This window comes from Enhydra lutris, unplaced genomic scaffold (genome assembly GCF_002288905.1).
Source record: "Enhydra lutris kenyoni isolate GAN:26980312 unplaced genomic scaffold, ASM228890v2 scaffoldscaffold27, whole genome shotgun sequence".
Classification (NCBI taxonomy): Eukaryota; Metazoa; Chordata; class Mammalia; order Carnivora; family Mustelidae; genus Enhydra; species Enhydra lutris.
In genome coordinates, this window is record NW_019154111.1 from 18,171,222 (window position 1) to 18,197,769 (window position 26,548).

Genomic DNA, 26,548 nt, shown 5'->3' on the forward strand with positions numbered 1-26,548 from the left:
TTTCTTTTGATAAATACCCCAGTGTAGAATTGCTGCATCACATTGTAGTTCTGTTTTAATTTTTTGAGGAACTTCCATACTGTTTTCCATTGTGGCTATACCAATTTACATTCTTACCAACACTGCACAAGGGTTCCTTTTTTTCCACATCCTTACCAACACTTATTATTTCTTGTCCCTTTGATAATAGTTACATTAACAGGTATGAAGTGATAGCTCATTTGTATATCCTTGGTTCCTATGGTTAATGATGCTGAGCATCTTTTCATGTGCCTGTTGGCCACCTGTATGTCTTCTTTGAGAAAAAGTCTATTCAGACCTTCTGCCCATTTTTAAATCAAATTATTCGGGTTTTTTGCTATGGAGCTGTATGAGGTCTATAGGTATCTTGGATATTAGCCCTTTATCAGAAATATGATTTGAAAATATTTTATCTCATATTGTAGGTTGTCTTTTCATTTTGTTGATGGTTTTCTTTGTTGTGCAGAAGCTTTTTAGTATGATGTAGCCCCATTTGTTTATTTTTGCTTTTGGTGTCAGATTCAAAAATCATCAGCAAGACCTATGTCAAAGAGCTAACTATGTTTTCTTCTAGGAGTTTTATGGTTTCAGGTTATATATTCAAGTCTTTAACCCATTTTGAGTTAATTTTTGTGTATCCTGTAAGATTGTGGTAAAATTTCATTGTTTTGCATGTGGCTGGCCAGTTTTTCAAACACCATTCATTGAAGAATATGTCCTTTTTCCATTGTATACTCTTGGTTCCGTTGCCATAAATTAATTGACTGTATCTATGGGGCTTTATTTTGGGGCTGTCTATTCTGTCCCATTGACCTATGTGTCTATTTTTATGCAAATAGCATACCATTTTAATTCTGGTAGATTTTTAATAAAGTTATAAATCAGGCAGCATGATGCCTCTAGCTTTGTTCTTCTTTTTCAAGATTACTTTGGTATTCAAGGGTTTTAGTGGTTCCATACAAATTTTAGGATTGTTTACTCTATTTTTGTGAAAAATGCCATTGAAATTTTGTTATCAAATTTGCATCATATCTGTAGATTGCTTTGGGTAGTTTGGGTACTATTGCTTTTGAGTAATATCAATTTTAATAGTATTGAGTCTTCTCATCCACAAACATGGAGTATCTTTCCATATATTGGTATCTTCTTCAATTTCTTTAATTAATATCTTATGTTTTCAGTATACAGGTCTTTCACATCCTTGATTAAATTTATTTCTGGATTTTTGTTTTGGTCCAATTTATAAATGAGATAATTTCCTTTTTTTTCTCTTTCCGGCAGTTCATTTTAGTGTATAGAAATGCAACAGGTTTTTGCATATGGATTTTGTATCCTGCAACATTACTGAATTTTCTTATTAGCTCAAACAATTTTTTGATAAAGACTTTAGGGTTTTCTATATATAATACCATTTCATCTACAAATAGTGATAGTTTTACTTCTGCTTTTCCAATTTGGATGCCTTTTTTTTTTTTTTCCTTGCCTAATTGTTCTAGCTAGGACTTCTAATACTGTGTTCAATAGAAGTGGTGAGAGTGAGCATGCTTGCTTTATTCCTGATCTTAGGAGAAAAACTGTAAGCTTTTCACCATTGAGTATGATGTTAGCCATGAACTTGTCATATATGGCCTTTTGTATGTTGAGATATATTTCCTCTGTACTTTCTTTATCATAAATGGATGTTGAATTTTGTTAAACACTTTTCCTACATTTATTGCTACGATAATATTATTTTTCCTTCATTTTGTTAATGAGGTATATCACATTGACAATCTGTAGAAGTTGAATTATCCTTGAATCACTGGAATAAATTTCACTTCATAATGGTGTATGATCCTTTCAATGTATTCTTGAATTTGGCTTGCTACAATTTTGTTGAGGATTTTTGCATCTATGTTCATCAGGGATAGTGATGTGTAATTATCTTTTTTTTTAATTATCCTTTTTTGTGGTGTCCTTGAATGGTCTTGGTATTAGAGTAATGCTGGCCTCATAAAATGAGTTTGGAAGAGTCCCTCCTCTTCCTTTTTTTTGGAAGTTTGAGAAAGATTGGTATTAATTATTCTTTGAATATTTTATAGAATTCACCAATGAAGCCATCTAATCCTGGATTCTCTTTGTTGAGAGATTTTGGATTACTTATTCAATTTCCTTACTAGTAATCTATCTGTTCACATTTTCTATTTCATCATGATTAAGTATTGGTACAATGTATATCTCTAAGAATTTATTCTTGAATGGCATTTTTTAAAAGAGGAACAAGGAGGCAAAAAATAAAGTATGAACATAAATAAAATATAAAATAAGTGTGTAAAATGTAATTAAAAGATATAAAACATATCATAAATGGTAAATTTAGGAAAAATGGAAAGAAACAAGAGAATAATAAGGAAATTTCAGAAAAAGTATAGAGAAAACTGAGGAGACTATATCAAAAATTGAAGAAATTTTCCATAGTGGAAGAATATAATCCCACTGGGTGTCAGCCAAGAGATGAAACACACATTGAGAAGGGTATTGATAGTTCAGAATATATGAGAAAAAAGAATATCCTAAAAGTTTTCAGAAAACAAGAAAAACTGACTCATTAAAAAGATAAAAAGTATGAATGGCTGAAGACTTCTCTACAGCAACACTGGAAATTCAGTCAGGGAAAAAAATGCCCCCAACATTCTGCATAACATTTATTTTCAATCTTGAAATCAATATCCAGTCAAACTATCAATGAAGTGAGAAGATAGATTAAAGTCGAGGTAGATCTTTGTGGGTCTAGAGAGAAAAATGATTAGAGATTAGGAAGGAGCACCCTGGAAAAGGTGCTCTAAGACAGTGAAGTTGGCAGAATATTTGATGTAGATTAAGTATCTTATCATTTGATTGATCTTCTCAAAGAAGATTTAAACAACCATGGAATAGTTTGGAGCCATTTAGTGGTTACTTAGAAAATTAAGCAAAACTTGGGAAACTAAGTAAGCAAAGAGGGGTAGAGAAGGAGTACAAACAGGAAAAGTAAGATAGACCATATTGCTCAGATGTTCATGGATCTCTACTCTAGACAACATTCTGAACATTGAACTCTGCTTGAAGTAAAATTATCATGTCGCCATAAGTGGGAAGATGATAGGGATATTTAAAGTCTGTGTTCAGTGGTCAAGTCTATGAAAAAAAGCTAAATTCTCATCACCTAACATAGGAGAAATTTAATTATAATGCCTACAACTGAGAAATCAATACATGATGTTATATTGATCTTATGCAAATAAATATCCAAAAAGAACTAGAAGATTTTAAACTGTCTTTGGCAAGCAGAAAATGATTAGCCAGAACTAATATTTTGTACAATTAACCTTGCATTGTTATTTAAATATAAATAGAAACCCTAACATTGTCATGCCACTCTAACCCCAGTGAATTATTTTGTACATAACTGGAGGCTACTGTTTAGCTCATGCTGATTCTTGTATGCATTTTTAGTAACCAATGTTGGAAATGTTCAATATGTCCCTGGAATCTGCAGTCATAGCCACCAGGTGGCAATAGTGAGTTATATCTGGACCTGCAAGATTCCTGTTCTGAAATGTCCCTTGAGCACCACCTATGTGATGATGTCATGGGATTCTGCATTTGATCATGTCCTAGACAAAATTCATCATTCAATCGGAGGAATTTATAAAAGGCATATCCACACAATCTTAGATGTCCTATATCTGTGTGAAATAACAAGCATAGAATTGGGATTAAATAAAAACAATAGGTTATAATTGCTATGTTAAAAACAATATGAAATGTAATTGTGAAGTCTTAGATGTAGGCTTAAAAACACATAAATAAAAAATGTTCTGGAATGTAAAATGGTACAAAGGAAATCACTGACTGGAAACTCAGATACATGGATTCTGGTTTCAGCTCTGCAGTGACCACCTAGGTCATATTTGAGACTCATTTTGGTCTTCTGAACAATGAAGTCTTTGTACCACATTAATTTCTAAATACTTGCCTGCACTAAGAGTCCACAATTCTTTTATACATTGGAAAAACTTTTTTATAACTGTGGGAGATACAGAAAGTATCAAGAAAACCAAAGATATCCTAATCCCATTGTTAATATTGTTAATATTTTGACATATTTCATTTTAGTCTATTCCTGAGCACTATATGTGTATGGATATATATTTATTACAAAAATTACCTCATTCTGTGTATTTAATTTCACATAAGTCTCCCATCATGAAACATTATAAAACAAGCACTTTCCCATTCAGTGTGTCCATTAGCAATGTCCTTCAGTCACCTCAGCGTGGGAGGTTCCCTCTGGCCGTGTCATCCCCAGCTGTCTCCAGCTTCACCCCTCTAGATGCTTTGCTTCTCCTCCCTTCTTTGCATAGGAATCTTTTTTCTCTCCCAAACTCTTACGAGAAAGTACAGCACATACACCCACACCAGATTCCTCCTCCACCTATGGAGAAATGTCATGCTTACTTTGTTGTCCTGATATCTGCAAACACATGCTCTTAGCTTTCTATTCCAAATCCTTTTGGGCCAGGGTCAAACCCCTTGATCTCAGGTTGAAACCACTGTCATAGGCAAAAGACTAATCTGCTGAGGATCCTCCCTTCCCTTGTTTTGGTAGTTTCTGTACTAATATTTGGCTCAATTAATGGCTCACTCAGCCTTTCTTAAGAGCTCTATGTTTCTGCACATTATCCTCCACTACTGTCACTTTGGTCTTCAAACTTTACCCCTTACCTCAGCATCGTCTCTTCAATCAGCACAGCAATCACATGCCTTAAGCAAACAAAACAAAAGAGTAGAGCTGACTGTGAGGGGTTCATGTTGACCAGCTAGATAAAACAAGCGTTGCACCCCATCCCACCTCCCAACATCTGCATTTAACCCTTAATATGTATTATATTAGCATTACAATTTACTGCAGAATTTAAATTTACCTTGAATTTTTAATGCATTTCTAAAATTGTCTGTGATATTTGCATAAATATCACCTAATGTATTTTTTTTAAGTCTATACATAGGAAAAAGTATGGGAAATCCATAAAGGATGAAACATGGCAAACCTATTTTGATTTTTAAATTTTGTATCTACCCATGCATTTTAATCATTATGTTTTATACACACAGATATATATCTATATATGCATATATTTGCAGTTAAGAAAGTTTTAATGTGGCGATGAGAACTTTATATACATTACGTCTTTAAGTTTCCATTCTTATTAATAGGCCATTAATTATCCCATCCCAATATTAATATTCCATTCTAATTAATATCCAAATTATATATCACTTTCTGATATTTGGGTTTTTTTTCTATTTTAAAATAGTTAATATTTGGGACGCCTGGGTGGTTCAGTTGGTTAAGCAGCTGCCTTCGGCTCAGGTCATGATCCCAGCGTCCTGGGATCAAGTCCCACATTGGGCTCCTTGCTTGGCGGGGAGCCTGCATCTCCCTCTGCCTCTGCCTGCCATTCTGTCTGCCTGTGCTTGCTCTCTCTCCCTCTCTCTCTGACAAATAAATTAAAAATCTTAAAAAAAATTAAATTAAAATAGTTAATATTTAAGCCCTAAATTTCAGTTGTCACTTTATACTCCTACAAGCAATTTTAAGTTTATTTTGCTATTTTATTTACATACCATTTGTTTTTCAAGTTTTCAATGGAAACTACTATCATGGAAAATATGAAACATTACCATGTAGGAAATATTAGACAAAAGGAGACATTTATAAATTAATTTATTTTTGATGAAGAGTAGAGAGCCAAGGGGGCTAACTTTTAAATTAATTAGAAAGTAAAAGGCAAATTACAATTCAATGCATCTGACCCTACTATACTAAGTCATTCCCACATCCATGATGACTTTCGGTGAATAGAAAATATTTCTTTTCCATGATTTCTCTACAAGACCTCTCAGTGCATATTGTGGAGGGCACATATTGCATGGAGCACTGGGTGTGGTACATAAGCAATGAATTTTGGAACACTGAAAAAAAAAAACACCTCAGGGCACATGTCACAGGCAGCATCCTATCTCTATGAAATAGGGTGATTCTTCTATTTGTACACTTTTAAAATATATCTGTATTTTTTTTAAGGCTACAATGTGTAGAACAGGTCTGACATAGGCAAGAACTGATACACAGAGACCCATAACGAGGCTATTACAATAACCCAAATCAGAGATGATGTTGATTTATTCCAAAGTGATAGCAGTGGAGATAAACACGAAAGAGTCCAGACATATTTAAGTAAATAAAATTTACATAATTTGGTGGGAAGGAAGAAACTGTTTTCAAGGAGGACAAGCAGTAGAGTATAGTGGCTGAGGGTTTGAATTCTAAAGCAAGACTACATGATTTCAAAATCCAGGTCAGCCATTTCCAGACTCTGTTACCTTGAGCAAGTCACTTAACTTTACTCTGTCTCATGTCTTCATGTGTAAAATGGGATACAGTGCTAATGTGGATTAAATTGTTTATTTAATTTTAATTTAGAACAGTGTTTATTATATATTGAGCACATGATGAGTGTCTGTAATTATAATGATAATGCTATTAGCTTATGTAGATTATCCTGAAGAAGAACTACATTTGAGGGAGGAAATAGTGGGTTTGGTCTTGAACATTTTGGGATTGGAGTTTTATTTAACACATTCAAATTATATTAAACAGTTAATTGGATATATATAGGTCTAAAAGGAGAAATCTGGGCTGAAGACCAGAGTTGGTGGTGTAGTGTATGTATATTCATTAAATCAGTGAAAATGTATGAGATTTCCTAAGGATAAATGTTACAGAGAAAAGAGACTGGTGCCCATGACAAAGCTTCAAGAAATTCCAGTTTTAAGATAAGATAAAGGAAAATAAATTGGCAAGGGAGATAGAGAAACAAGCAGAGGTGTTAGAGAAAAACTTACATATCACAGAAGAGTGAGATATCACAGAAGCCCCAAGAAGAGTTTTCCAGCCGGAACAAGTGGTTAACTCTTTCGGGTACTGTAAAGAGGTCTACAAAACTGAGACTAGAAAGTATGTGTTGGGTTAACTAATACACAGATTATTGATAATCATAGCAAATGCAGTTGGGGTGGAGTGAAGGGACGGAAGTCAGGTTGGAGCGATTAAAGGAACGGAGTCAGTGAGTGTAGACAACTCTTTTGAGTCATTTGGCTGTGAAAATGGTGGTGAGGTTGGGCAGTAGTTTAATTGAGAAGAAAGACTTGTAAAGACTTGAAAATGATTAAATATTGGTGGCTTGGAAACCAAATATCAAGCAAAAGACCACGTGATGTGAAACGTTTTTCTTGTTGAACAGAACTCAGGCGGGGGAACCAAGTATCGAACAGAGAGGGACCACATGATGTGTAAACTTATGTGCTTGTGTATTGCTTACTCTTCTACCATTGGAGGATTGACAACCATCACCGGCACTTCTACCAACTTGATCTTTGCTGAGCATTTCAATATGTAAGTAAAGTTATTGGATTGTTGATTTAATAAATAGCATGTAACTTACAAGGATTATTCTTAACTGATTCAGAGAATTCAGGAATGGAAATTGCTATACTGAGCTAATTCTCCTTTGTTTTTCATCAGGACATCTATAGTTCTAGAGACCTTCCCTTCTACTAAGAGTTAAATATGGAGGAAATAGTGAATTAACAGGTGCCTAAAGGTTCCCTAAGGCAGCTCAGAAGAGATAACTCCTGGCTGACCATTCTAATCAAATGGGGGAAACATTTCTCATTACAAATAATACCGCAAATGATAGTTAACTAAAGTGAATAGGGATTATTTGCATAGGAAAATCTATGTAGGGTTTGGGAACTAGCATTTGAACTTAAAAGATGAGTGGTGCACAAAGTTGCTAATTACAGAAATCTTACCTAGAATTCAGAAAGATTTGAAGGATTGGGCAATTGCAAGAAATGGCAGTAATAAAGTATCCTAAGGACAGATAAATGACTCTAAATATAAGTTTGTAACTGTGATCTTAATCCATTGGAGAACATGGGGAATCTGTGGGTAGAGTCAGATAACTTGGGTTAAAAATTCCACAGTTTTCAGACACTTACTTTGTGAATTCAAATAATAAAAAGTGCATTATTCTCCCAAGATTTTAAAATTTTCCTATCTAAAATAATCATAGTTCAGATTATTATTGTGAGGATTAAATGAAGTAAACTATTTAAGAGAACTCTTGTAAGAACTATTGAAAATATGGTTTGAAAGTCCATGCTTTTACGTGGGGGCTCAAACTGATGGTGCACCTGAGATGTATTTTCAAGTATTAATAAGACAGATCATTGTCAGAGTTCCAGCAAGGTGGGCAGCATTAAGGACTCTCTGGAATAGGATTTACATCTTTTCGCAGAAAAATTAGGGTTCAGAATCAGGAAAACTACATTCTTCAGAGCAGAAAAACAGATTTTATGAACTTTCTTGAAATTATTTGCAAAATGTTATGCATGCATAGCTTTTCCAAGAAATGTCTCACTCAAAAAATGTCACAGTCCATTCTGAAAAGAACAAGAACTGTGTGCAAAGAACAGTGAGTGGTAGAGGGGTTTAGGACAATCTAACACAGACCGCTGCGTTTATTGATTTTTTTCTGTGATTATGCATCCATCCTGAATATTCCAACAGACAATTTAGAAAGGAACCTTAAAAAGGCATCTGGTTTATAAGTGGGAGACTTCTGAAATTCACTGTGTCAGAGAGGATATCTCCAATGTATCTTTTAATTAAAGACAGGAAATGTACCTGACCTCTTTCTAAAGGCTAGACTTCTATCCTTTTTTGTGAATTGCCCAAGAAAAAAGATTCCACATTTCGGTCTTCTTGGTAAATCTTATTCTAAAATTTATACCAAAATTTTATTGTGTTATTTTTAGCTTTAGACAACTTCTGGTTTCTACCATTCCCATGAGATTGATGTTGTTAAAGTAATCCATATTGAGTTTGCCCTCAGTCTGCATTCTTGTACAATGTACCAACCAAATTTTCTTTCTTTTATTTAACTGTTCCCACTTTAGATGCAGTAATCCATTTGCAATGACAGATTGGGAGAACTATAGCACTTTAAGAGAAGTGTTTTAATAACTGTTTTCCCTAATTATCCTTTCTTCTAATTCTCCTAATCATGGGAACTTGGCCAAATATTCTTTAAATTTAGAAAATGTTTAACATGTACTTTGAAATTTGGTGAAGTTTTTTCTTCAAAAGTTTGCTTTAATATTAGGAATTATACACAAACAGAAAGAAACTCAAAGTATCACTTCTTGATAGAAAATACTAGAATAGAGTAGGAAAACAACCTTATGTGAAAAAATATAATTGATGTTATTAAACCAGCCAGATCTTTAACTCACTTTTTCTTAAATATTGGCCCTAAAATACAACATTTCAAAGCAACAATGGAATGAGATACATTCAGTTTTATTGGGAAAAGTGCCAAAAACTTAAAACTGTAGGGGAAAAAAAAGACTTATATTTTTGTCCAGATGTTTGGAGCTGGAGAGAAATTGCTCTTTCTTTTCAAATATTCTACAATAATGCCACCTTTTCCTCTTGACACGCTTGCTGTCTATTCTAAAGCAATATCAACAGCCATTTTATATAATTTCATTTTGGATCTTGCCCAGCTCCATGGGTTCAGGAATCCTAACAATCAATGATATCCCACCATTGACATCTAGAGAAAGGTGCTATCTTACAAACCAACAATGGGAGGAAGAGAATGGATAACACATTTTAAAGCCTTTGTTTACCCATCTATCCACCTATCACTTATAGATATAAAATATATTTATATGTAAATATATATTGTCTTTGTTCTCTTTTTTGCACAAAGAATGTAAGAACAATGAATTATGAGAAAAGCTAAATTTTATTCAGTGCAAAGAAAAACAAACATTTATCCATACACTCAGTCAGTCAACAAACATTTGTTTAAGACTGATGATGTACACGGTACTGTTTTGAATTTTTTTGGAGAATGCAAAAAATAAAACTTGCCAGGAAGCTTTGAGATTCTATCGGGTTTTCTAGATAAAATATATGTATGTGAAAACCATTAAAATTTTAAAAATATAATAACATTTGGTTTTTGACATGTAGGAGAGAAGTAAGGTGATATGTATTGAACTCTTGCCAGAAATTTTACATGTATTTTAGTCCACACATATTCTATATACCCTTGCTGTAAAGGTGGCATATAAAGGTGAATAAAGCATAGGCTCTGGGCTTAAAATGCCTGTGTTGAAATCCCAGCTCTTCCATTTACAAACTGGATGATCTTAGATTACTTTGAGCTTTAAGATTACTTAAGTAATCTAAGATCTTAGATTACTTTAAGCTCTCTTAAAGCTTATTAACTTTGCAAGAAAAATGGAAAAATTAAAGTTTTACCAAAAAATAATAGTACTTTAAAAAATATCTAGTGCAGAGCATATGCTCAGTAAATGTTGATTATTACCATTAGAGTTGAGAAAGTTGATATTCAGCCTAACAGACTGAGATCCAAACCATGGTCATTCAAACCTCAAGTCTGTCTCCCTAAAAAATCACCTCCCTAGAAACATTATTGAGCATGCATCCTAAAAGAAGACCATAGCTGTGTGCAGTACCCCTCGATCACCGGAGAAAACTTATCTGTACAATATGGCCCAATTTAAAAGAGGTAAACACAATATTTATGGAGAAAATGAAGGCAGATAATTCATAAAATCAAAGCACAAAAAGTTTGTAATTTTTTTTTTTAGAATAGTAATGTGCAGATTGATTGGCACCCTAAAAGTCTGGGGACGGGAGACCAATTAGGAGTCTGTTACCAAAGTGCTGACAAATGATAAGGGGAGAACTAAACTAGTTACGAAGTGATAGGATTAGACTCAAGACACTGTACAAGCAGAAAATGGTGAGCAATTAGGTGTGAGGATTTAAGGGCAATGAGGGGTTAGGGCAAGTCTGGGAATTTTTGCCAATATGGTTCAATAACTAGTGATGCCATGAACTTCTAGGTTCATTGGAGAAATTAACAAATTTGATTTTAGGTATATTAGAAAGGCCTGCTAAGACCCTATCCATAAGAGTTCCAGTAGGCATTTGCAAATGCATTGTTGAAGTTAGTGAAAAATTTGAGGGCTATATGTATATATAAACACAGAAATTAGCATCTTGAATGCAGAAATGCTCACATGGGGAGAAAAAAGTTAGAAGAATCAAGACAAGGTTGGACCCTTGGGAAATACTGACAAGAAAGGAGATGAGAAAAGTTTATCAAAGTAGGTGGAGAAACAGGAGCATGGGTATTTTGAAAGCTAAGAAAGACCATTTTCAAAATGGAGGATGAATCAGGAACAAGTGTGGCAGAGGGTCAAGTAGGATGATGGCTAAGAAAAGGCTTGGTTCTTATCAGTGTCCTCCAACAAAACAGTGGGAGGTGGGGCAGAATTTAGACTGGAAAGAGTTAAGATGTAAGTATTAGCAGGGAGGGGAAAGCAGCTAATTTAAATGATTTTTCAAGTTTGACAAAGTAAAGAAGAAAAGAAGAAATATGTTGTGACCAGAGACAGAGTTCTCCTGGAACAAGGAAGATGCCAGGTTTGTTTTACACTCAGGAAGGAAACTGTAAGAGAGATGTGACATTTTGAAAAAGAAAGAAAGAGAAAGAGAGAAGAATATTGATTGGCTGGGTGTCAGGTAGAAGAAGAATGAAATTAGAAACAAGAGTAGAAATATAAGCTTCTACCCGTGGACGCCGCCAAGTAAGCATCGTTAAAGTCTCCCCTCCCACCGCCATCATGTCTAAGTCAGAGTCTCCCAAAGAGCCTGAACAGCTGCGGAAGCTCTTTATCGGAGGTCTGAGCTTTGAAACAACTGATGAGAGTCTGAGGAGCAATTTTGAACAATGGGGAACACTTACGGACTGTGTGGTAATGAGAGACCCAAACACCAAGCGCTCCAGAGGCTTTGGGTTTGTCACATATGCCACTGTGGAGGAGGTGGATGCAGCCATGAATGCAAGGCCACACAAGGTGGATGGAAGAGTTGTGGAACCAAAGAGGGCTGTCTCAAGAGAAGATTCTCAAAGACCTGGTGCCCACTTAACTGTGAAAAAGATTTTTGTTGGTGGCATTAAAGAAGACACTGAAGAACATCATCTAAGAGATTATTTCAAAAAGTATGGGAAAATTGAAGTGATTGACATCATGACTGACCGAGGCAGTGGCAAAAAGAGGGGTTTTGCTTTTGTAACATTTGATGACCATGATTCTGTAGACAAGATTGTCATTCAAAAATACCATACTGTGAATGGCCACAACTGTGAAGTAAGAAAAGTGCTCTCTAAGCAAGAGATGGCTAGTGCTTCATCCAGAAGCATCCTCTTCGACCAAAGAGGTTGAAGTGGTTCTGGAAACTTTGGTGGTGGTCGTGGAGGTGGTTTTGGTGGGAATGACAACTTTGGTCACAAAGGAAACTTCAGTGGTTGAGGTGGCTTTGGTGGCAGTTGAGGTGGTAGTGGATATGGTGGCAGTGGGGATGGCTATAACGGATTTGGTAATGATGGAAGCAACTTTGGAGGTGGCGGAAGCTATAATGATTTTGGCAATTACAACAATCAGTCCTCAAATTTTGGACCCATGAAAGGAGGCAATTTTGGAGGCAGAAGCTCTGGCCCTTATGGTGGTGGAGGCCAGTACTTCGCCAAACCACGAAACCAAGGTGGCTATGGTGGTTCCAGCAGCAGCAGCAGCTACGGCAGTGGCAGTGGCAGAAGGTTTTAATTACTGCCAGGAAACAAAGCTTAACAGGAGAGGAGAGCCAGAGAAGTGACAGGGAAGCTACAGGTTACAACAGATTTGTGAACTCAGACAAGCACAGTGGTGGCAGGGCCTAGCTGCTACAAAGAAGACATGTTTTAGACAATACTCATGTGTATGGGCAAAAAAACTCGAGGACTGTATTTGTGACTAATTGTATAACAGGTTATTTTAGTTTCTGTTCTGTGGAAAGTGTAAAGCATTCCAACAAAGGGTTTTAATGTAGATTTTTTTTTTGCACCCATGCTGTTGATTGCTAAATGTAATAGTCTGATCATGATGCTGAATAAATGTGTCTTTAAAAAAAAAAGAGTAGAAATATAAGTGTTGGTAAAGAAGGACATTTCATCATGAGTAATAATGAGCAAGTAGAGAAAAAGTGAAGACAGAAATTTCAGATCATGTATACAATTCCCTCATTTCACAGATGAGGAAACTGAGGCTCAGAGACTTTAAAGATATATTTATTTAGTTTAGAGTGGGGGGGAGATCACAAGTGGGAAGGGCAGAGGGAGAGGGAATCTGAAGCAGATTCTGCACTGAACATGGAGCCTGACTTGGGGCTCGATCTCATGAGCCTGAGATCATGACCTGAGCCCAAACCAAGAGTCAGACACTTAACCTACTATACCACCTAGGTGCCCCAAGGCTCAGACACTTTAAATGTTGAACACTAGTCAATGGAGGAACTGCCAGATAAAGTCAGATGGCCTGAGTCCCAGTGCTCTTTCCACCCCACAGCCTCTCTGTCTCACAGACCATATATGAGGGTGCCAACTTGGCAAAGTTCTAAAAAAGGTAAGTTTGCTGCCAGTGACAAGAAGGTCTACTTCAGTATTCACATTCATGGGTTGTATTTTCTTTCTATAAAATGTAAGCATGCAAACATGACAAATGTCTTTTGAAATAGTTACAAAGCTAAGTGTGTGGCTAGTTAGACTGAACCATCCCCTCGTTGTCATGAGCTGATATATAGTTTGGAAGGAGATTTTTTTGAATAATATAAGATGGAGCTAATTATCTGACTCAACTATAAAGCACAAAATTTCCCATATTCTTAATCTTTGAATCTAGCACCAGGAGTACCTAAATTCTGATTCATCTGTGATTAACTGATCATTAGCCTTAACTAATCCTTAGAATAGAACATTCTAGAAATATTTTTTTTGTTCTACCCACCTCCTGTTAAAACCTTACAGGTTTGTTAGATTTTTATTGCCTCCTCTATTAGGTTAATCCTGCTGGGTCAGTGCTCTCTACCTCACCCTTACTCCATCCTGCTCCACTGATAATACTTCCAATCATCGCCCAATCTCCTCCCTTCCTGACAATATTGCTAATAAATACCACCTTGCAGTTAACCCATTTCTTCCTACTCTGGTTCTTGAAAGAACTGCCAACGCTGTCCACTTCTTTCTCCACTTGGGTGGATGCTGTTTCATCGGAGATTCTGTTCAGTTAGTCCTATACCACCATTCCCATCTCTTATCATAAACTACATTCACATTTCTATAAACCTGTCTCATCCACACTCATGCAGGCCGTCACCCATGATGATTTGCAATCTTGCAGAGTCTGCATGAATCACTAATTCTTTAACACACCAGGGGCATAGGTAGATGCTCAGTAAACGTTGGCTGAGATGAACTGTACCAAGACATAAATGAAGTGCTTATTGTTCTTGGGAACCGGAACCATCTAAATAACGAAATAATCTTTTGACATTAAGATTATGCTAGTAAGGGAAATATTATTAGAGACAATGACTGCTTTCATAGCAGAGTAGTTTTGGTGCCTCAGTATTATTTAACAGCTAGAATAGCTATTAGTGAAGCCCCAAAATCAAATCTACCAGATTAAAGTGGAAGATTATCACAAGTAATATTTCATAGCCTGCTAATTATCGAAGTATATTATTCAGCTTGTGGGTGTCAGCTGTGAAATATGTGGGTATACAAAGAGCATGGAAGGTAGTTTTATTATCAATAATGAGCACAGTCACTCTTACTAATTATGTGTTAAATTATAACTACTCTGGGTTCACAAACTAATAAATGGTAAAATAAATGTGCTCATAGATGCCCTATGTTCAAAGCCCACCTTCCTAACCTTTCTTCTTGGCTAATTATGCAAGGAGAAGGTAAGCCAGTTACCTAGCAATAGCTATCTTCAAAAGTTACCATGATTTTCCTCTGGAAAGATGAGCAATTATTATTTCTCAGAAATAATTTCTCTGGCAAATACTATAGAAGAAATTTGAGTATTGCAGAGTTTGGACTCAGACCTTGGCTCAGATTTCAGTCTTTCCAATTATTAGCTTAACTTCTGTGAACATCAGTTCCTTCATCTGCAAAATGGGGCAATACTAGAACTATTATTGTGAGGATTAAATGGGATAATGCACGCATGGCTCTTAGAGAGAGGACCTGGCACCTAGGAAATTGTCAGTCACGCTAGCTGCTGTTGCTGCTGATCCTGTTTTTGCTATTGCTATTAAAAATATAAGCTTGGCTCATGAACAACAAGTAGTTAATATTTGAAAAGAAACGTCTGCAAATACACAAATACAAAACCGAAAAGTGGCTTTGACTCAGAAATATCAAGGCAGTCATTAATCAAAAGGACTATAATCAGTGTGGACACAGCTTAGAGTGCTCTCAAGGCCAAGACTGATTTCAAATCTGTAAATTTCCACAACTACATAAATTCTTTTAAGGCCACTTCTGAGTATTTCATTAGTATCAGTGCTATCATCATTTTGTTGTTGGGCATAAGAACTCTAACAAGACTATCTTCCTGAGCTTCAATAATGACAGGGCCCACATGCTTCAGGTCAAAGCATGTCTGGAGTATGGTGAAATCATTTCAATAGTGTTCTAAAATGTCTTTTTTTTTTTTTTGTACCTGACTTATGGATATTTTGTACCCTGTCTTATGGATATTTCACAATATACATGGAACTTTCTATTTTCATCTGGGGACCAGAGTTGAGGACACCGGGCTTTAATGAAAAGACATTGTATTTTAAATACTCCTCCTGGGGTAAAAATTGCGCTTGAATTGTACAATCTGTGACCTTGAACAATCCATTTAACCTTCTGAGACTTCGTATCTTCCTGTGTAAAATGGAAATATAATGCTTTCCTCACAGGATTTGTGTTAGCATTAAAATTAAATGTGCTTAGCTCATCTGCTCATACCTAAACCTCTGCCTGACCTCTAAAACTTAGATGCCCCAGGGTGCACTCCCTTTTCCTCTTATCTCCATTTTCTCCTAAAATTTTCACACCCATTTCTGTGGTTTATAATATCACCAAATGTTGGTAACTACCAAATGTTGGTAACTACCTATGTACCTAGTTACAGTGTTGGTAACTACCTATAGTTGTTGGTAACAACTCTAACCTGCTGTCTGCTCTCAATTCCAAACTCACTTATCTAACTGCCTGTCCAGCATGACCACTTGGAAACCTAAGGGACATCTCAGGTTAACACGCCCTTTGCAGTGTTTTGACCCACCACTCTCTTACCAGTCTTCCAACCTGTTCTTCCCTCAAACTTCATTTCAATAAGTGGCACTTAGCCCCCCATTTCTCCACATTTTGTCCCCAAAATATTTAAAATCAATAGTCCTCTCTTCATCTTCACTGCTACCAATCTGACTTCAGCTAAAATTTACTCTACTTCCTACTCTATTCTACCCCCACTCCTCTGCCAAACTTCGTCTTCTAATAAATCTCCTTGTGTATTTGTTTTATATTACTGCTTTACAAATTACCATTAACTTAGTGGCTTTAAAACAGCATGAATTTATGACCTCATAATTTCCGTGGGTCAGGATTTCTTGACCAAGCTTATCTGAGTCCCTTGCTTAGGATCTTACCAGGCTGAAATCAAGGTGGCACCTGGCCTTCAGATCTCCACAGAAAGTCTGTGCCCTATTCCAAGATCACTCGGGTTGTTGAATTCAGTTACCTGTGGTTGAATTACCAAGGTGCCCATTTTATTGCCCAGGGAATCATCCTCAGCTTCTAGAGGCTATGCCTAGATCCTTGTTACTTAGCCCCTTCTCTGGCTACATGAAAGCTCACTTCTTTAGGCCAGCAGGAAAGGCTGCCATTTAAAGGCTCACCTGATTAACTCAGATTTATCCAACTCTCCCTTTTAAATAACTCAAATTCTATTATAATGGGGACCTTGGTGACCGCTGCAAAGTCCCTTCACTTTTTCCATAAAAGAACTTCATCACAGGATTGAAATCTCACCATATTCACAAATTCTACCCACACAGAAGGAGAGAGGATTATACAAGAAATGTATACCAGGGGCAGAAAATAAGGGGTCATCTTGGAATTCTGTCTATCACCCCTTGGCTTCTGCTCTTGTTGCCTTCAATCCTAAGGATCCATCTAAGCAGTATGTTTTATGTAAATCACAAATTTATGTAGACTTTAAATTAGATCATATCACTAACTTATTTACTATGTTCCAGTTACCTGTAATTGCATTTGTACAAAATTCAAATTCCTTCTGATGGCCTACAAGTTTTTATATGATCTGACCCTTACTGGCTACTTCTTAGACTTTATTTCAAGTCACTAACTTTAGCTCACTACCCACAGACACACTGGCCTTCTTATCCTCAAACATTCTACACTTACTCCTACCCCAGGGCCTTTGTACTTGCCACTTCCTCTGGAATGCTGTTTCCCAGTTATTTACATGACCTATTCCTTCTTGCCATTTAGATCTCATTTCCAATATTATCCTCTTTAACCACACTCTAAAATTTCTCCTTTGTTCTAGTAACTTTCTATTACATTATTTTGTTATATTTTCTGATTCTGATTCTTTTTATGCTTACCTATTTACTGCCTGTGCTCCTCATTTAAAAGTAAACTTTATGAGAGCCTGGGCCACATCCATCTAATTCACCACTATATCCTCAATATCTAGAAGAGTGCCTGATACATGGTAGACATCCAAAAATACACTGTTGGGTGAAAGAAAAGATTCTATCAGAATTAATTGTACTTAACATGGTTCATGATGGAATAATTCTATATTTACTTTAGGAAGATACTTGTAGTAACTTCACTTATACAGGGTATGAGGAAGTGGGGGAAAAAACAGTGAAACTAATACCTCACAGTATGCCGTTCATTCCATTATCATTTGAAATATTCACACAGACACAAGTATAAAGGTTATGATCATGGAGGCCACTGTCCTATGTGGTATTCACATCCTTGCTAAAGAAAGAAACAAAAACAAAACAGAATTTTGCTTTTTCAGGCTTTCATTTTTCTAAATGAACTATTCCTCCAGGCAAAAATTCTAAGAAACCCTTCTTCAGTTAAACAAATTTTACAGGATTGGGTGGAAAGAACAACACAGCCTGATCTCAAGGTATGAGTCACAGATGGTGAAAAATGAAATTGGACTTAGGGTACTGTTTTGACCCTACTTCTAGTAACATTTCTAAATGCCGTTAGGTTGAACAGAGTAACACACGTCATCAACCTGTAGTCCAAGTCTAATAACTTGATGGGAAGTAAGCTTAAGCCTTTCCTCCCTATTGCATTTTCCAACTGAAAACAACAAACTTTTTTTTTTTTTTTTTAAGTGAGCAACTCTCAGTAGAAGCTCATGGGCATGATAAAGCATTTTTCCATTCATCAATTCTCTGTATTCTCAAGCACATCTTATTTATCATTTGTCATTTCTAATTGCATAATATGTAAGCTAAGCTTTGGATCTTCTTGTGGTAGATAATAATCATCCTCAACTTGCTAATGATAACTCTAGTACCCACAACTTCTTATAACCTCAAGGAAATTTGTAGAAAACATTAGAAATCTAGAGTTTTAAAAACCCATTACTTTTTAAAACTCTTTGCATTACTTAGCAACCATCCTAAAATAGAAGGAGAAACAATTTATAAAGTATAAAAATGTGGCTTATGTTGATGCATGTAGCATGAAACATTTTGTTTATTTACATTGATTGTAAATATAAATTCAAATAGATTTTCAAATGTAAATTCAAAAATAAATTTGAATGTAATTTCAAATAGAACAAGAATTTAAAATCTATCATTTCTATAAATTTCTTTATATTTTGTAATTTCAAAAATAATTAAAATATGTTAATGTTGTTTTATTGCTTCTGTGTATTTTCTGAACTTTCCAAAGTTCCAGCTCTGTCTTTGTGTCATTGTGTGAAGAAAAAAACAAGGACAAATGTTTTTCAAGTTTCCTGTTTTTCCCTCTTCTGTCATAAAATAGATAACTATATGAGAATTTATTTGGAATTTATACTACATTTTGGAAACATAAATGTGAGGTCACCAGAAAAAACCTATTTGTCTCTGACCACCGCCCCCCAATTTTTTTGTTATTGTTTTGTGATTATGTGGGCTAAAAACCTGAAAATAACTAGGAGAAAAACTTTTAATTGTTTTTATCTGGTCCAGATTTGTTCCATTTGACTGATCCCCAAAGCACTGTCTAATTCTAAGAAGAAAAGGCTAGCATATGCCTGGTAAGATGGGTTACAGTTTCTTCAAGGCAGAGGAAACAGCGGGTAAACAACTATAGGAGACAATATGGATGGATCAGAGTCCCTTCCCAAGTGCCTGCAGTGCCAGCCACCATTGTGAAGTGGTAGCCGACATTCAGGTCCGTGAAGTTCATTTTCATCTGCTCCCATGTCCGCTCGGCTCACCCCACTCACATACTGATACTTTGAGAGCTAACAAGAGGCACGCATACCCATGCACTCCCACTTCTGGTGCATTCAGTGAGTGTCAGGCACTGTGCTAGCTTTCCCAAGCTCTTCCTTACAGATCAAACAAAGGAACAAAAATCACAGCAGACTCACTCTTGCGTGGATGGGAAGCAGCAACCATTATTAGTTACAGAATCAGGACAAAAGGTAAGAGGTAAAGCCAAATGCTATACTTAATGATGAGAAGGTCCCACATCTTCCCTGTTGCCTGGGAGCCCCTGGAAGGACGTGAACTATTGCTTCCCAAGGACTGACAGGAGGGATTACACTTGTACGCTCCCAAGCACCTTTTTCTGTCTTTTTGCACAGGCGCTACCCTGACTGTCATTGCATTAACTTTGGATCATGGTTCATGCTTTCCTTCCCGGCTGCTATTATTATTCTGTTATTGTCCTGGATCTGGCTTCAGTGGCTTTTCCTAGGATTCAAGTAAGTAAATATTGCATGTTAATCAGATAAATAAAGGTGTTTTGGTTCCCACTTCTCAGCTGCTCACCCACTGCTCTTTGACCTGTTTCACGCACATGGAGTTTCTGCATTTCTGTTCCTCACGAAACTGCCACACATGAGCACATATTTTAAGGATAAGCTAGAATATCATCTAAACAATGTGGGCTGTGGAGCAGAGTTTGTAAAAAGCAAATCCATCTCATTCTCCTTTGAGTCCTAAGCTAATAATTTATTGATCAGCCAGAAGGGCATAAGGAACTTATTATAATAAGGACCCAGTCCAGCTTGTTAAAGTGGAATTTCAAGAGGTTTTGCCCCTCCTCTTGGTTGTATGTGGGAATTTCGTCTGGTTATCTAGTTACTTTAAACTGTAACAGGCAAGATTCTTGCTTCATCCTACACCGAAACTGGTGTGTCCTTGAAAAAAATCACATGAAGACGTGAGAGTGTGCCCTGTAGGAAGAATGTTGGACTAGGAATCAGAAGACCAGGGACAAAGTTGTAGCTTCTCACAATGAGTGGTCTTTCTCAGTCTTGGTGTTTTCAACTGTAAAATGATGGAATTTAACTGGAAGATCAGTCAGATCCCTTCCAGTGCTGTAACTCGAATACATATGTGTCCAAGCTGAAAAACACTGGATATATGGATTCAAGGAGAATTTGCGAATATTACCTTGGCTGAGACAGAAGCAGGCAGCTCGTAAGTGCCGATGAGCTGCTTAAATGATATAAATGACAGCCAGCATTTAAAATTACGAAGGGCTCCACAGCAAAATCTAAAATGCACCTTTATATATTTTGGATAACAGTACTCTAAAAAGAAAGGGGAAATGACTATCACTCAAACCCTGAGGATCTGTTCCTGAAAAAAACAAATTCAAATTCATCTTTATTGGCTTTTAGTTAAATAATTTCAAGGACCTACGAACAAAACAACAGGAGATCTACTAAGCAGGTGAGATTGAAGTCAGCTACATGTACTTCCTTAGAAAAGCAAAGCACTGGGAGCAGGTGGCATTCCATGCCCAGGCCCCAATTTTCCATGCCGAGTCATTTAAGGACTGGTATTCTTCCCTCTCCATTCCTCTTCCTGGTTTTTCTCCAAAACCGCCACAGTCTTGTTAGTAGTGGGAAGATGGTACTGATGATTTAAAAAAAAAAAAAAAAAAATCCATTCGTCCAGATTGTGGGAGCAGCATGTGGCAGTCCTCCTGCTGAAGCAAATGTGTGGGATGTCACTGACTTCGGCAGGTGGCCATCAGTGGGGAGAGGCCAGCTGCATACTAAATGCCCCTTCCTGGAAATCCAGGCCTCGGGGGGTCTATTCAGTTGCACAGGTAGCAATGCAGGATGCAAAGGACAAGAATCCCAGCTAAGGGAGGGAGCATCCAGTCACAGACCCGTAGCAGTTTCCTTCTTTGTCACCACATATAATGACTTATAAAAAATGTCTGCAACCATTGTCATTATTTTGAAATGGCCCACCATGTATAAAGGAGAAATTAAGAAAATAAAGGCCAGATGGATTGAAAGGTGTCTATAAGATCAAAAAGCCTGCCAAGTGCATACATTAGATAAATCCATAAATCATGATCAGTGGCATAGTTAAATAGTCCCGTTGTGTGGGCAATCGGTTAGATTGGTTACATAGCTTCCCACTCTGGCTAATTTTTCAGTGTCCATTTCAGCCAGTCAGGGTCTTCACCTCCAGAGGTTTTAGATCAACACACAGAAATTATCAGCCACTCCCCTGGCAGGCGGCCATACATTCTGGTTAGTGTGTTGGCTGTTAACACAGTTAACTCACCCATTGTAAACGACCCCAACATACCTGGAGGGAGAAGCTCATCTATCAGCGCCACTGAACTTGTTTAAATGAAGAGCTAGATGCGTTTTCATATGCTTCATCGGTTCCTTTGTGAGGGCATTAACCTTCATTTGTAGCAAAGCCAGCATAGCTTTCGATTTAACTATTTATCATCCCCAACCAAAGAGACCAGGTACATGTGCAGTCTACCAGGTGGAAAACATTTTTTAAGGAGGAAGAAGGAGCAGGGGGAGGGGGCAGCAGGAGAGAAAGAATCTTCAGCAGGCTCCACAAGCAGCACAGAGCCCAATATGGGGCTCGATCTCATGATCCTGAGATCATGACCCAAGAGTCAGATGCTAAACCTATTGAGCCACCCAGGTGCCCCAAGACTCACCTATTTTTTTAATTCTACTTTTCTGTTCTACAGTAGGATCTCAAAGTAGTCCATGGCTCAGTTTCTTATAATACTAGTATTTATATTGTGACAAGGGGTAAAATTTCAAGACTGGCACTAGCCAGTATTTTAGTTGAGATTACAAAAATTAAATATTACTTCAAGGATCCTAAATATAACAACATACATCTAATGTTCAGTGGTTGGAGTGTGCACAGGAGAATGATTTTGAATGTGTAGGATGGATGACTTAAGAATTGGGGAAACTCTGTTCCTTTGAACAAGTCTGTGTAGCAGAGCTACAGAAAAAATAAGTAAATAAAATGTCTTTGTGGGATAGCTACATTCATACCATCTTAGTCTTCCTATTTTCTCCCTCATATATATCCATGTTTAGTCCAGCAATTTTACATGACAGCATTATCCTGCACTCTTTCTTTTTCTAAAACTGCTTTTATTGATGTATTACTGGCATACAAAAAGCCATAGATATTTAATGTATACAACTTAATGTGTTTGGAGATACATATACGCTCATGAACCATCATCCATGGCCATCAACCAAGGCCATCAACTTTTCCATCACCTTCCAAGTTTCCTCTTGCCCCTTTTGCTTTTTGAGGGTTTTTTTTTCCTTTTATGGTAAAAGCACTTATCATAGGACCAACCCTCTGAGTAAATTTTTAAGTATACAATACACTGTTGTTAATCACAGGCCTTATTTTAGGCAATAGATTTCCAGAACTCGCTTATTTTTCATAACTGGAACTTTGTACTCTTTGATAAACACCTCCCCATTTCCATCTCCTTCCATTTCCTGGGAAACAACTGTTTTACTCTCTGTTTTCATGTGTTTGATTATTTTAGACTCTACGTATAAGATCTTACAATATTTGTTTTCCTGTGTCTGGTTTATGTCATTTAGCATAATGTCCTCCAAGTCCATCTGTGTTGTTATACACAGCAGGATTTCCTGCTTCTTTAAGGCCGAGTTATTGCCCATTGTATGTATTTATTACCTTTTCTTTTCTTTCTGTGCCACTTTTTCTTTATCCACTTGTTTGTCAGTGAGCATCTGTGTTGTTTCCGTATCTTGGCTACTGCGAATCATGTTGCAGTAGACATGTGAGTGCAGTTATCTCTTCAGATCCAGATTTCAGTTCCTTAGGATATACACTCAGAAATGCCTTCCTTACCCACACATAAAGTAATCTGAATGAGCTACTTATAGACATTCCAAAAGATAGAACATAAGAATTGAACCATTTGCTCATTTGTTTATTCCCCTGGAGGGATTTTTTTAAAATCTAATCCTAGAGCAGTACTTCACAAAAAAAAAAAAAAAATTTTTTTTTTTTTTTTTTTTTTTTAGACCCTGGACTTCAGGAAAGAAAAGTTAGTCACAAGGGAAAGGTGTAACTGAAAGCAGCCTCTGAAAGAAAGAGAGACTGGCAGTTAGTATTGACAGTAGATGGAAAACTATCTAGTGGATTCTATTAGGGCATAAGGGATAAAGAAATTGAAGAAAAAAATGTTATAGAGTTGGTTTTCGTTCTAAGAGATCTAGCGTAGACTCCGCTCACAAGCAGTGTACGTGAATTCTCTGCTCCAGTGACCACTCTGCCTAGTGGCTTGAGTCCTGTGTATTCTGGGCAGACTGATGGATCCGACAACCAGCTGTCTCTTCAATCTGAGCAAGGTACTATGGAGTTGATGAGTCACATATTTCTAGTATGTGCCCGTGTTGAGAGTTACTGTGCCAGAGCAAATATCGGGGACTCTGCCCTGCCGTCCAGTAATTCATTATCTAACTAGCAAGAGAAAACTTACACATGGGTAGCAATTGACTATCAAGATAGACAATAAAGAAATGAACATCTGTAACAATCAGGTATATAGCAAAGTGTTCAATTGGAGATGAGCCACACGTGGCAAAATTCCAATAGTGTGAACAGACTTGGAAGACATCAGGGTAAGAGGTGTGAAAATATGGAACAAAAATTAACCCTTGAAAATTGAGCAAACCAGGCCAAACAGGAAAAAGGAGAGAGGACATTCGAAGAAGGGGATGGAAGTATAGGCATTATGCACAGATTGCTGTTACTGGCAAGGAGGTTAGTATTTTATAAAGCTTTCACGCAAATCTCTTCTATAAAGGGAGACTTCTTTGCTTAACAGTCTCCATTATTCTTTTCAGTTTTAAGGAGATGTTCAAATGTGGCAAGACCAAAACCGCCAAACAAAAAGCTTGTGCTGAGGTGATTAAACAAGAATACCAAAAACTTGGCCCACTGAGGTAAGACACACATGCACGCAGGTGCACAGGCAAACACACCCGCGCACGGATACATGCTGCTTATACTGCAAGTATCTGTTTAAAGCTAAACATGCACGTAATCATCTGTAGTGTATTTAGAACACCTGGTAAGGGCCTTGAACATGCTGACTGTTGTAGATATAACTCAGCATAACAAAATGTGTACTTTCGTCTAACTAAAATTTACCAGATAGAATGAAAAGCAGCCAAAGACCCACAGAGGAGTCAAGTCTTTTTCTAGCTGTGCAGATTCTCTCAAATTACTGACATAGAATCATCTGGTTTTTAGTGTTTAGTGTTCTGCTAAGATTGCTCTGCCAGTAGCTTAGGGAGTTTGTACAAATACCCTGACTGAGAAGATAAACAAAAGGATTGGAATTTTCCCACAGGTATCAGGAAATTGTGACCTTGGTGCTCTTCGTTGTAATGGCTCTGCTGTGGTTTAGCCGAGATCCTGGGTTTATTTCTGGTTGGTCTGCACTTTTTCCCAAGTAAGCATTCCGTATTTTCAACCCTTCCTGTTTTATTCTGTTTCTCTCCTTGGTGGTTCCTATAACTCTGAAAGATTGTATGGGATTCTTTTCCTTTATTTCCATTGAAAAGTATGTTTAATTGTAATCTTCCCAGGAAGGAAAATGGTAAAGAATGAAATCCAGGGTAGGACTGCAGATAAGATAATCATATACACTGTAACTAAAAGTCAGGCTCCTTTAGACAATGCTGTTTCCATCCTTACATAATTAGGAATGCAATCAGAAAGCCGTGTTCTGTGCTTGGGTTGGCTCTTCCACTTTGGGCAAGTCACTTGCCGATCAGTTTCTTCATCTGTAAGATGAAGCAAATAATGGCACTTAACAATGGTGCTGCCATTCTCCCTACCTAAGTGTAATATAAATGTTTATTATGTGAGATAAATCCCACTCCATCCTTGTTAATAACCTGATATGGATTCACGTTCTTTGGTTTTTGCCAACTTATTTTTTTATTCAGTTCACTATCTTGTGTTTTTTATTCTAATTATGTTCATTTTTATGCTAGTTCACTATAAATCTATCCCTACCCCTACTTTGTAAATAAGGAATTCCCGAGTAAGTAATAAGACTGATTGTACAAACTAATCTTAGAAGCTGGGTTGAGTTAATTTTATCTCACAGTGTCTTCTAGACCAGCAGTCATGCTGAGTCATATAAAGTGAGGGGGATGATGATAGTGTGATTTTTCTAAATTAAGGACCATCCTACATATCAATATAAATACTTTGGTTTTGAAATTTGTATTGTTAATCCATTTTTCACTGAAGTACTCGAGTTCCTAGATTGAGCAGATCTCTGATGATGACTTCCTGTCTCACATCCCACAGTAAGAATCCATGTTTGTGGGGACAGAAACCAAAATTGTTTGGGTTCAAAGTATTCTGCCTACAGGGAATAAAGAATTCCCTCTCTTCTTGAACCGGGGCCTCATGGCTATGTAGGCATTGCCAACATTTTTTTAAAGGTGCAAAGTCTGTGTGCAAATTCCTGGTGAAACACAAGTGCACCAACGCGATATGGTAGCATGTTTCAAAGGATCGGCTTCAGTTGATCAACTTTTTGTTTGGAACTAGGACTTTTCCCTTTGAAAAGTCTAAATAAAACGCAGCATCCAGTTATTCAATGCAAACTATTCATAGCCAACTATCATTTAACAATTTGAGTGTTACTTTTTAGTTTTGTAATAGGTTCTAAACCAACGTAAAGTAATTATTTTCCTTTTTAAAATCCCACTCCAATTATGTTAGGTAGGGAGAGCATTCTCTAAACACCAGTGTGTAAAAACCAATGAAATCAGACAGTAGCTAATAAAAACTAGGAAGAAAGCCCAGTAGGAAATTCAATATAATCAGTTTCTAATTTCTATTCCTTACAGAAGGAAAGTGTAATTCAGGAGA

General features: G+C 36.8%; 1 protein-coding gene and 1 pseudogene across 1 annotated transcript in view; both read left to right on the forward strand.

Annotated features, from left to right (window-relative positions):
* The window catches only part of LOC111151994 (solute carrier family 13 member 1), an 88,724-nt gene that overhangs the window by 51,277 nt on the left and 10,899 nt on the right, over positions 1–26,548 (forward strand). The window contains exons 7-10 of the mRNA XM_022510247.1: positions 7,350–7,501; positions 19,957–20,076; positions 24,499–24,597; positions 25,008–25,109. Coding sequence (XP_022365955.1) covers positions 7,350–7,501; positions 19,957–20,076; positions 24,499–24,597; positions 25,008–25,109 — 473 coding nt within the window. The remainder of the gene's footprint in view (positions 1–7,349; positions 7,502–19,956; positions 20,077–24,498; positions 24,598–25,007; positions 25,110–26,548) is intronic.
* Positions 11,839–12,935, forward strand: LOC111151995 (annotated as a pseudogene).